At 41.5% G+C, this 12,198-nt stretch overlaps 1 protein-coding gene across 1 annotated transcript in view; it reads right to left on the minus strand.

Moving 5' to 3' along the window:
• fam20cb (FAM20C golgi associated secretory pathway kinase b) overlaps positions 1–12,198 on the minus strand; it is a 101,289-nt gene that overhangs the window by 16,833 nt on the left and 72,258 nt on the right. The window contains exon 4 of the mRNA XM_037691323.1: positions 2,568–2,660. Coding sequence (XP_037547251.1) covers positions 2,568–2,660 — 93 coding nt within the window. The remainder of the gene's footprint in view (positions 1–2,567; positions 2,661–12,198) is intronic.

The following is a 12,198-nucleotide window of genomic DNA, read 5'->3' on the forward strand; positions in this document are numbered from 1 at the left end:
CCTTTTAGTTAGTCCAATTATAGCCTAGAGACTTTTGTTCAAATCTGTAATGAGCTCCAGATAGATATCAATATAAAACCAGCTGAACTGGCTTTATTTTTCCCACTTTTGATAAACTTGTGGGTATCTCGGCTCCTTCATAGCGTGGCATCGCTCATTCTGTTCTGTTTGATTCAGTCAGAAGAGGACGCAGCACCGTTTAAAGGACTTTAGAAACAACAGCTTTACGTTCTGTCTCATCTCCACAGCTGAATGCTGTCTAGCTCGCAGTTATCACAGCGGCTGAGTTGGTCTGAAACAACTCAGAACTCAAACGAGGGAGCAGCTGCTCCACCTGCTCTACTGAGCACACGCCTATTAACATAGAACCTTCGTGGCATAGCTTAAAAAAAACGGCAAAGCAAGCAAAGGTTTTTCCTGCATTAGCTGGTTTTAGCTTGTTTGTATAATCCAAGTGGACCAACTGTTAAAGCAAATAAATCAACTTCAAGCATCAACATTTCATATAAGTTTAAGGAACAAGTGCTTAAACCTTTAAATCTTCATCGCTGTTGTAAATACAAAATTATTCAGCCGACACATTATAAATGTCCTAACAGAATTTAGCCCACAGCTAGCTGCCACCATCACTAACTGCGCTTGGAAATACCCTCAGAATTCTGTATTAAAACATTCATTCAAAATTAAAAGTGGCAAAATCGCTCAGAAAAGAGCGTTCGCTTGAACCACTGTTTTTCAGATTGTTGTAATTTGGCATCAGTCCAATTTGATGTCATCAGTCTTATCAAATTACTCTTTATTTCTCCAAATTATTATACTTTATATTATACTTGCACTCCAAATTATTACACACACTATAAATTATCCATGATGCTGATTCTTCCTCATCTGCTCACAACAGACTCATGTTCAGGCTGCTGTTTAACACACCGTATTATAATACATCATTATTGTTTATCATATATTTGCTCTAGAATCAACATGTGGCATGAAGGCTGCACAGCTGCACAAAGAAAAGCTCATCAGCCCCCCCACCATCACAGACATCTACACCTCCAGATGCAGGAAGAGGGCCACCTGCATCATGAAGGACCCCACTCACCCAGCACACACACTTTTTGCCCTGCTCCCCTCAGGAAGGAGGTTAAGGAGCATTAAGTGTAGAACCACTAGACTGAAGAACAGCTTCTACCCTGATGCTGTTAGACTCATGAATCTCTAACCAGAATAATCACTGTGAAAAAAAAATCACAACATGTTGCTGCTGATCTGTTTCATGTTGCTGCTGATCTGTTTCATGCTGCTGTGTTCATTCGTCCTCATCTGCTCACACAGACTCATGTTCGTGCTGCTGTTCAGCATATTGGTTTTTATGCTACTAGTTCTTAGTGTATTTATACTTTATATTATCACTATTTTTGGGTGTAGCTGGGACCTTGAGTACAGTTTTGTTCCACCTCATGTACCACACGGGATGTGAATGACAACTTTGTCACCTTGAACCTTGAAAGTGAGTCAGTTCAAAGAGCTTTGTACAGTAGCTGAGACATTATTGGCTCAAAACTTTATTATTATTATTATTTTTACAAATAACTCATTTATGTGGAATGCTCCTTTAAAATGACAAAAGCCAAAATGAACAGTTTAAGGCAGATAGTGCCAACCATTGTCCTTAAAGTTATTTGAAGATATTTGTTTTATAGTTTTTACTGTTTGCTGTTTTGATTTGGTAGTTCGTTACTTTTATGGTATTTGTTGAGTTTATAGTTTTTATGCTTGCATGTGTTAGTGTACAGCACTTTGGCCAACGGTGTTGTTTTAAAGTGCTTTATAAATAAAGTTGTGTTATTGTATTATATTAAATCTCTAAAACACGCGTCAGTGAAGTAATCTAACTATACAGCACTGCAATAGATCAGCCCCAAAAAATAAAATAAATAAAAATAAAAACAATAATCAGCCTAATGCACATAATGATCACAATCATCAATCATCATAATCATTGTTAATAAGTTCACCTGCACTATACTACTGTACAGTAAACATAAAAGCTGTCAAAGATCTAAAATCTGATTTTATTCTATCCAACCTATTTAAACACAACAAGAACATTTTTTCTGTATTTTATGCACTTATAGTTTTCTCACTATATTTGCTGTAAGCAGTGACAATAAAGATGGAAACAACTCAAACCCAGTCTCTGGATTGACAAGACAGAAGTTAAACACCAAAGACAATCCTTCACCATTTAGTGTGTGCATGAGGGCTAATAAATACTCTTTGAGTAGGCTTTCCTCGCAAAAGGTTGTTTACTGTTGTTTTCTGTGTTACTGTACCTTTGTAAGGTTATTCATGGGCGCAGTTGTTCTGTTTAAACTGTGCCGTCTGTGTTGATGCTTCCAACAGATCACTCAGGATAAGCAGCATAAAGTCAGGATTTAAAACCCTTCTTTAATTACACTAAACTGCATGCGCGCCTCAATTTTATTTTATTTTATTTTATTATTTTTACAGTAATCCTATTTGAGTGGCTGTGTTTCAGCACAAACAGCAACGATGCCACCTACTTGTCCAGATGAAAGGCAGCGATCTCTGCGTTGTGTCGCTCGAAGTCGGAGAAGTAGAAGAAGTCTGGTGGGGTCTCCTGCTCCCGGGTCTGCCTGCAGGAGCAACGAGAAAAAATCTGGTTAGCCGAGGGGGTCAGAGAGGCTCCATGTGCAGAAAATCAGGCATTGAGCTAAAGATTGAATTAAACTTCAGATAACTGAATACAACATCTCATTTAGCATTTAAACTTCATTCTGGGATAAAGTGAAAGGCCTAACATTCCTCCCATGCCCAGGTTTTAACTGAGTCCTTTTATTCTGAGCAGAGACAAGGTTAAAGTCATTTTGGCCAAACCTTATAAATAAATATGCTTTGCACAATCTCATGCAGTATATTAAGTGACGCGTTAATGCTCCAAGTATGTGTTGGGAATCATGCTCTGCTACTACCACACCAAATTTACACTCAATGTCTATAAAACTGATAGGAGTTCCGGGTGTTTTTGTATGACTGCATTTTTCGCCCTATAAGTCATGTTTTTTTGCATAATTTTTAAGCCCTGCAAATTATATGCTGAAGCAACATATTTATGGATTTTCCCATATTTATAAACCAACTTTTTGGCTGAGATATGACTGTTTTCATTCATTCAGACAGAAAATATTGAACACTACCTTTTTCAGCCACTAGATGGCAGTTGAGTAGTATGGCATGCTGTTGTGTCACGTAATAGGTAAAGGTGGCTATTAATGACACAATCAGCTTGTCAAAGCCTGCCACCGTCATCCAGCTCGCCTGGAGCAACCGTCAAATCAACTTCATTTCATTGCGCCGCCCCGGCGAAATGCAGCTGATTTGACCATTAAAGTGCATTTATTAAGTAAACGTTCAACTGAGACACACCTTTACTATAATTTCGAACAAACAAATAATTGTTTTTAGGTGGTGATCTTGTTAAATTTCGAAGAAACGCACAGCAGCTCATCCCTCTGCGTGTACCCGCTTCCGCGAATCAGGTTTTGAAATGCAGCTGATTTGACCGTCAAAGTGCATTTATTAAGCAAAAGTTAGACTGAGACACACCTTTACTATAAAGTCGAGCAAACAAATAATTATTTTTAAGTGTTAATCTTGTTAAATTTTTGCTAAAGTGCTCCCGTGCACGCTCCCACGGCCACCATTTGGCAGCCAATCGATTTTTGGCACAACACCGGCCCACGTTTCCAGGTTGTCAGCGGTGACGCATAATAGATGCGACGTATACGATGAAGTGATTTATTTATGGATTTTTCCACTTTATTAGACAAATATGGACTGATGCGACTTATAGGGCGGAGCGACGTTTACGGAGGAAAATACGGTAATGTTAATTAGCTGCAGTGAGCATATTGAAATAAATTAGACCCTTGCTGAATCTACCACAAATGTTTTGTTTCTTCAAGAAGGGGACAATCCAAAGCCAAAAATGTCCTCCTGGAGCATCTGCTCCTCTCCTCAGTCTGTACCTGTATCAGTCCAGCTCTGATCCGTCCCTCCTGCCCCCCAGAAAAACTGCTTTCTGCACACATTCTACCTTAAAGCTCTCACTGCAGGGAAAATAGGCTCTTAAAGGCTTAAATCTTTGAGCTGATGGAACACAGGCCAGGACAGAGCAGGACATACGAGCTGGACTAAAGAGCCAAAGTCAAAAGAAGGAGAGGTGAAACGACTCGCGGAGAAGGTATAGAAAATATTCTAATACCTCGGAGGAGTACAAAGAGAGGCTGTGCGCTCTGTCATCACGCTGCAATCCTCCTACAGAGGAGCTGCACATTTAGGCTGCCTCTTCTTTTCTGCCTTTTTATTGACAAGAGTAAATACTTTCCAGGAAGGCAGCTGGGCGTAATGATTTGGACTGCAGCCGCTGCCGTTTCAACTCCTGCTTACTGAGGGAGCAGCAGAAGAATGGAAACTATCTTGGCAAAGAAATCGTTCTCCTTTTCCCCTCTGGATCTCTGTTTATTTCACTCTAAATCCTCCTTTCTCACCCCTTCTGCTTTGCTGCTCTCCTGAAGAACTGCTTTGGGAATTTTATTTATTTATTTTGACGGTTTAATACTTTTCTGTCTGCGTGCGCTTCCCTGTTTTTGTCTCTCCGTTCCATCCGTCACCCGTCCTCAGCTGGCTGGCTGATTGGAGCTCCACAGCTGCGTGGCTGACATATGCACCACTCATTAACTAAGCCAACATAGAGCCCAGGAACTCATTCATCCGATAAAAACTCCTCTATTTCCTTCACTTGCTATAAAAAAAAAGAAAAGAAAAATCATTTCTACATCCTCAGAGCCTCTGCAGACGTTTGACAGGCAGCCTCATGCAGCTGGGTGGCCAGATTTGAGCAGAGTAAGCGGGAAAGTTTAAAGATAAAGCTGCGATTAAAACACCTATCAGTTGAGTTGCCTTTTATTGCTGCCGACAGCTCTAACAGGATCAAATACAGTTTGAGCTGTATGTCACAGTGACCTATTCTTTTGGCTCTTTTCTCTCCAGACTGCTCATCTTCTCCGGTGGTTACTGAAGCTCAGACGGAGCTGCATGCTGATTGGATCTCTCACTTCCTCTGGAAAGCTTTGATTCAGCAGCACAGCTCCTGCTCCACAGTACGGTGTCGACGAAAGGCAGCGCTGCAACGTACAGCAGTAGTTTTACAAGTCAGCCACAGCTTTCTGACCACAGACAGGTGTTTCACCCGGAAAACCCACATTTTGCATACGTGCATACCTTGACATAACTCCCCAACTAGACATTTTTGCAGAAATCATCAACGCACTTCTACATAGCATGAGACCAACGGAGAAAACTGAAGGCCTATCAGTACCTAAAGACACCAGTGGCCCTTTTGGGGAATGATAGCTATTCATTTATTTTCTCTACAGGTGGAGGTGTTCCCTCAAGCGGAGGAGTTCAAGCATCTCAGGGTTTTATTCATGAGTGATGAAAGAATGGAGCAGGAGATCGACAGATGGACTCTGTGCCGGTCCGTTATGGTGAAGATGGAGCTGAGCTGTAAGATGAAGCTTGTCTAGATTCATAGCCTTACTTATGTTCACAAATTCTGAGTACTGACCAAAAGAACAAGATCACAGATACAGGCAGTCAAAACAAGCTTTCTTCACAGCACCTCTGTGAAGAAATGAGTTTCCTCCACAGGGTAGCTGGACTCTCCCTTAAAGTTAGGGTGAGAAGTTCAGATATCCATAAGAGACTCGGAGCAGAGCCGCTGCTCCTCCACATCGAGAGGAGCCAGTTCAGGTGGACTGAGCATCTGATAAGGATGCTCCCTGGGTGCCTCTTTAGGGAGATGCTTTAGGCATGTCCTACTGAGAGGAGATCATGTGGAAGACTCAGAACACGCTGGGGCCTTGGAATCCTCCCAGATGAGCTGGAAGAGGTGGAAAGAGATGTCTGGACCTCCCTGCTCAAGCTGCTGCTCCCGCAACCCAAGAAATTGTGGCTTCAGAGTTAAAATCATCAGAAGTCTTCATCAGCCTGTCTACCTTACTTCACTCCATCCATCCATCCATCCATCCATCCATCCATCCATCCATCCATCCATCCATCCATTATCTTTACCCGCTTCTTCCTTTTGGGGTCACTGGTGCCCATGCCCAGCTGTCACTTGCAAGAGGCGGGGGACACCCTGGACAGGTCAGTCCATCACAGGGACACATAGAGACAAATAATCATTCACTCTCTCACTCTCATCTAGAGACAATTTAGAGTTACCAATCAGCCTAACATGCATGTTTTTGGTCTGTGGGAGGAAACCGGAGTACCCGGAGAAAACCCACACATACACAGAGAGAACATGCAAACTCCACCCAGAAAGGCACCCGGACCAGGATTTGAACCAGCGACCTTCTCGTTGAGTGGCAGCAGCTCTACCAACTGTGCCACCGTGCTGCCCTACTTGATTACTTCAAATAAATAATGAATAATCTGTGGTGTTTACATCTCCCGTCCACACACAAACTCAGTTTTGTAAAAATAAATAAATAAAAAAAGCCTCACAGCCTCAGGATCAAGAGACCGCGACACTGACCACCGAGTTACTGCAGCTCCTAAAAGAGTCAAAAATAGTATAAAAAAAAAAAACCCTTCAAACTAGTGCAGGCAGGATCCATGCTTCTTATTTTTGGATGGATTTAGGAGCAGCAGTGATGCAGGAGCTTGTTTGCCTCAGTAAACCAAAGTTTGTCCTTAGATGTTTTTTAACCTTTGTGTATTTGGTTTTAGTTTTTAGATTTTCCGTCTTGCTTTTGGGTTTTGCAGCTCAGGGATGCTGTATTTTCTTGTTTGCCTCAGTGGCTCTGTCTTCATACTGAGGATATCCAGCAGATCATCAGGCGAGTTATTGTTGTAAGACTGCGACGCTATAGAAACGCCTGGTAGCATATCTTAGACTACGCTAGGGACCATTTGGGTCAGTCATAAAACACAAATACATACTGATCACGACAAAAAAGCCCTTATATCACAGCAAAATGCACTTTGAGTTACACATAAAAATACATCAAACATAGGGACTTTTTGCAGATATTTGCTCATAATAACATAAAGGCATAATACAAAATTTCCCTTGTGAGAAAAAAGCTGATATCTAGTACAATTTGCTTTGACCTTATACAGTAAAACAAAGAAACTATGTTTAAAAAAAGACTCTGTCAAAACATCTGATAATGGAGATTTAACTTGTTTTTTTATGTGCTCACAGCACAGGAGCGTAGTCATGGAGATTTCTTGGAGGATAAGAGTGAGCAAACATTCTGGTGCAATGAATTATTCTCACTTCGTCTTAAATAAGCCAACATGAATACTTCACACAGTCCTGCAAAATAACTCCCTTCATATGGAGCAAATACACCACAGTGCACAGCTTCATGCACTGAAATCTGTCAGAAATATCGTCTTCTATGTCTCTTCTGTTCTACCAGGATGTAGAGTAAATATCTTCAAAACTAAAAGCATATGTTTGCATCTGATGCTGTTTCTCTGCCTTTAGACTGGCTTGAAATGTGCCTGCAGCAATGTGCCCCTCACCCCCTCTCTCGCTGAGTGGAAGCAGAGAGGCTGGATAATTGGTGTTATCCACAACCAATTCAGATGTCAATAAAGTTATTTAGAGCATGGCATTACACCCGTTTCTGACAAGGAGAGCACAGAACAAAAGAGCAAAGACAGGAGGAAATAAAGGAAGGTGGCGGATGAAACTGGGACGAAAACAGCTCCAAGGTTAAGACGGGGGAAAGCGTCTTGGTAATATATATTTTATAACTTTTTCCTCCGACAGAAGAATCTGTGTTCTGATCAGGCGAAACGTTATGGAAACGCCGTTATGGGGGCAGAGGAAGCATGCATAAATGCATGACCTCATAAAAAGCCCATAAATGTTTGAATGCTTGGCGTGTACCAAGCTAAAAGAAACCGCGACGGAGAGCAGTCCCCTTTTGGACTGCTGGGTTGAACTTTGAAATATTTACAAATCCACTGCAGAGTGACGCTGAATTAAAAGCAGGTATGATGTGCAGAGCTATAACGTTTCTCCAAGAAGTGGGACCTGGGAAGCTGCCTGTCTACCCAGACTTCAGCTCCTTTATCATCAGAGGCAGGTGAGCCGAGCGTGCCCGGAGTGACCCTGGCCCCGCTGTAAACACATAGTTTACAGTGGGTGGCCAGACAGATTCTTGGCTCTGCTCTGAGGGGCCAGCGAAGGCTGATCAGCAAACACACAGCCGAGTGAAAACACGGAGGCGAACAACAGCCCTGCATTCAGAAGAATCTACCTGCACGCTCACTTGGTGAATGACCTCCGTAACACGTGCAGGGAAAAAGAGCGAGCAGAACCCAGGAAGAGGCATTTCCTGGTTTCCTGTTATTAACATCAGGTTGAAAAACAATGTGCAGTCTGAAGAAGGAAAACAGCGCTCCCGGGATTTACTCTGTTGTTATAGTACTGGTCATTTTCCAGCTTCAAATGATTCAGAGCGTGGATGGTTACAACCTACATTTCTCAGGGTTTTACTCAGCAGCAGTTTTCCCTCATGTCCTCTGATCATGGGATTTACATAAAACTCGGTGGCCCACTTTCCACTGCTGGCTCGGATACATGGAAAGAAGTTAACTGTTTCAGTCAGGAGTCTCTCAATTTGACCTCAAGCATTTGAAGCATTTTATCGATACGTCAATAGGGTTGTGCAATATATTGAAAGTGTAGCGTCATGCATGAATGGATGAACCTTGATGCCAACACTTGCATTAGATAATAACGGCCACAAAGCTAAAGCACGGAGTGTTGTGAGCGCCGAGAATGAAAATGTAAAGAGGTTGTGATAGCAGTCCTGTAATGGCTGCAGTTGAAATGTTTCCTCTGGAGGTAGTCAGGGATTTCATCCAATACATCTGATTGTTTTTTTGACACCTGAATATTCATGAAACTGACTTAAAGCAACTCAGCTAACAAGCTTAGACTCTATCTAAGCACAATGCTGAAGTGAACTATTAATATTCTGCTTTCCACTTAATTATGATGGATATATCCCATCTTGGTTAAACATAGAACATCCACTAACTCTAAAAGATTTATGAAAATACTTTGGCAATTGGAAAGACCTAAGAGGGATTGCTAACAACTCTGTTTTTGATCACACATTAAATTTTGGGCAGAGTTATCATAAAAGTATAGTATTAAATGAGATCTTTATACGGATGGAGTGTTCAAATAATTTTCTAGAGAACAATTTAAACTCTTCCCTCTTAAATGAATATCTACAGCGGATAAAGCAATGGTAAAAAGACTAAACTAGAAAATATCCTGATGCATGCTCAATAATCCAGGTAGAAAAATCCAAAAAAGTTCAATCTGGTCCTCTGGACATTCAAAAAAACAAAAAACAAAACAAAGCAAAAAAAAAATAATCTAGAAACGTTTCGTCTCTCATCCGAGAGACTTCCTCAGTCTGAGGTGCTGTATTCAGCTCAGTCTCTTAAATAGCACCTTCTCAGAGTGGATCAACCAGTTTTGCTGCTGACAACCAAAACCAGCTGCTCACATGCTCAAGAAGGACCATCAGCCTAACAATGGATCATTAGCACACTGATGGCTGTTTACTATTCACAGAGGGCTCACTCAGCCCTCTGTGAACAGTAAACAGCAGCCTGAACGTGAGTCTGTTGTGATCAGATGGGTATGATTATAGCAGCTTAAGGTAACAACAACGGCAGAAGAAAAAAGCACCCTGATGTTATGGAAAAAACCCAGAACCCTGATACAGCAACACATGTGAAATCAGTTACAGTTGTCCTTCGTTCATCGAGGGGGGTCCGTCCCCTGAAGCCCCGCGATAAGTGAAAAACCACAAAGTAGGAAGAGCACACGTAGTAAGTAGTAGTTTTGTTATATATATATATATATATATATATATATATATATATATATAAAGGCATTTTAAAGCCTTCCCATACTTTTGCAATACTCTAAACAATGTTTCTAAGCTGTAAACACTCTAAAAGAGCACAGCATGTCATGATTTCAGCTTCCTGCATCCGGAGCTCTGACACACTTCAGGAGGAAGCTTCTTCTGCAGCTCTGGGCTGCACACAGGTGCCAAATAATTTTAAATAATTTATTTTAAATTTTAAAAAATCCATGCGACTCATCCATCAATCAGCCAGTTGTGTGTCAGGTCCAATCTTATTTTGAAAAAAAAAAAAAACGCGATAGAACGAGTCTGCGAAAAATGAACCGAGAAATACAGTATTATCATATTGTCCATCCTAAAAAATTGTGTCTTCTGTCAAAGGCAAACAAGAGTTTTTTTTATTTTGTAATCTGGGATGTCATCATAAGTAAAGCATACCAGATATGAACGTTTTTTCATCATGAGGTCACACATATAAGTCAGTTGATACAGTATTATATTTTTGTACAAGACCAGTTGCTTTTCCTTTATTGGGGTTTGAAGGACAGAGGTTTGGGATTGTAACTTAATGTCTGTCCATCCATCCATCCATCCATCCATCCATCCATCCATCCATCCATCCATCCATCCATCCATCCATCCATTCAAACATCCATCCATCCATCCATCCATCCATCCATTCAAACATCCATCCATCCATCCATCCATCCATCCATCCATCCATTATCTTTACCTGCTTCTTTCTTTTTTGGGTCACGGGTGCCCATCTCCAGCAATCACTGTGCACGAGGGGGGGGGGGGGGGGGGGACCCCCTGGACAGGTCTCCAGTCCATCACAGGGACACATAGAGACAAATGAGACAAACAACCATTCACTCTCACTCACACCTAGGGACAATTTAGAGTTACTGATCAGTCTAACATGCATGTTTCTGGTCTGTCGGAGGAAAATGGAGTACCTGGAGAAAACCCGCGCATGCACAGAGAGAACATGCAAACTCCACCCAGAAAGGCTCCTGGACCAGGATTTGAACCAGGGACCTGCTTGCTGAGTGCCACGATGCTGCTGTAACTTAACGTGTAACATGAATTTTGTTTCATGTTTTAAATGATGAATATTTAATACTTAAAATAAAAATAAAAAACCTGAAAAATAATGCACTGCTTCATCTGTCAGTTAAAACAAATAAAACAGGAAAAGTCACCTTCATAGCTGCCAAGCTGCGAAGCCGAACTTCAGCTGTTTTGCTGAATCAAAACACGCTGAAGCTTCAGGTGGACGTCAACAGACTCCAAAGACAACACCATTTTGGAAAACCAGACTCTCCAAGTGCTCGAGAACCTGAGTTTGAATCATCCATAGGAGTCACCGTAAACCCTGCCTCCTGTCAAAAACACACATTTAGATTTCTTCTGTTTGCCTGATGTCTTCATTGAGCCTCGCTGCACAGTGAACTGGTTTATTTGGATCAAAGTGGTGACTGTCACCCATCGACAGAAGACTGAAAAGAAGAGGAAAAGATAAACACTGCTCTGGTTTTTATTGTGATAATGCAAGAAATATGAAAAAATGCAAGCACTGGATAGTAATTTAGTAATGGTCATGATGAAAAAGTAATTAATGCACTTTCTTTTCTGCTGTTACGGCATTGCTTTTAATGGCTTTCTCGTACATATTGTGCAAATGTTTTCCTATTTAATACCAGAACCATCTCAAACGCTGCCTTGAACTGTTTAAATCTTTGAGCACAAGGTGCCTGTGGGGACAAAGTCTTTCATTGTGGAGCAGAATGTAAAAGTTGTGACAGTGGAAATTATGCACAAAGCTTTTCACAGTGAATTCTAGCCGCGCCACTAATTCTCCACGCTCTTTCTTTCGTTCGTTTTTGTCCATCACAGTCCGACTGCTCACTTTTGAACAACTTGCTTTAGCTGCAGAGCTCTGTTTCATCCTGAGCTGAGCTGCATTACAGAAACAGAACATGACCCCGAATGTTGTTTCATTTCGCGTCCCGACGAAACAGAATATCTTATCCAGGTTTCACAGCACATTTGGATAAAGCGCGGAGGGGTGTTTCATGTGGTTTCAAAGTCGGACGGCCGATCGATCACCGGGAGCCTTTTAGTTGCAGGCCGAAGCACAGCAGATCTGCAGAGCGCAGGAGGAAAAAGAAAAAGTCATGTTGTAAAATCT

Source organism: Nematolebias whitei, chromosome 17 (assembly GCF_014905685.2).
Source record: "Nematolebias whitei isolate Nwh7 chromosome 17, NemWhi1, whole genome shotgun sequence".
Taxonomy (NCBI): Eukaryota; Metazoa; Chordata; class Actinopteri; order Cyprinodontiformes; family Rivulidae; genus Nematolebias; species Nematolebias whitei.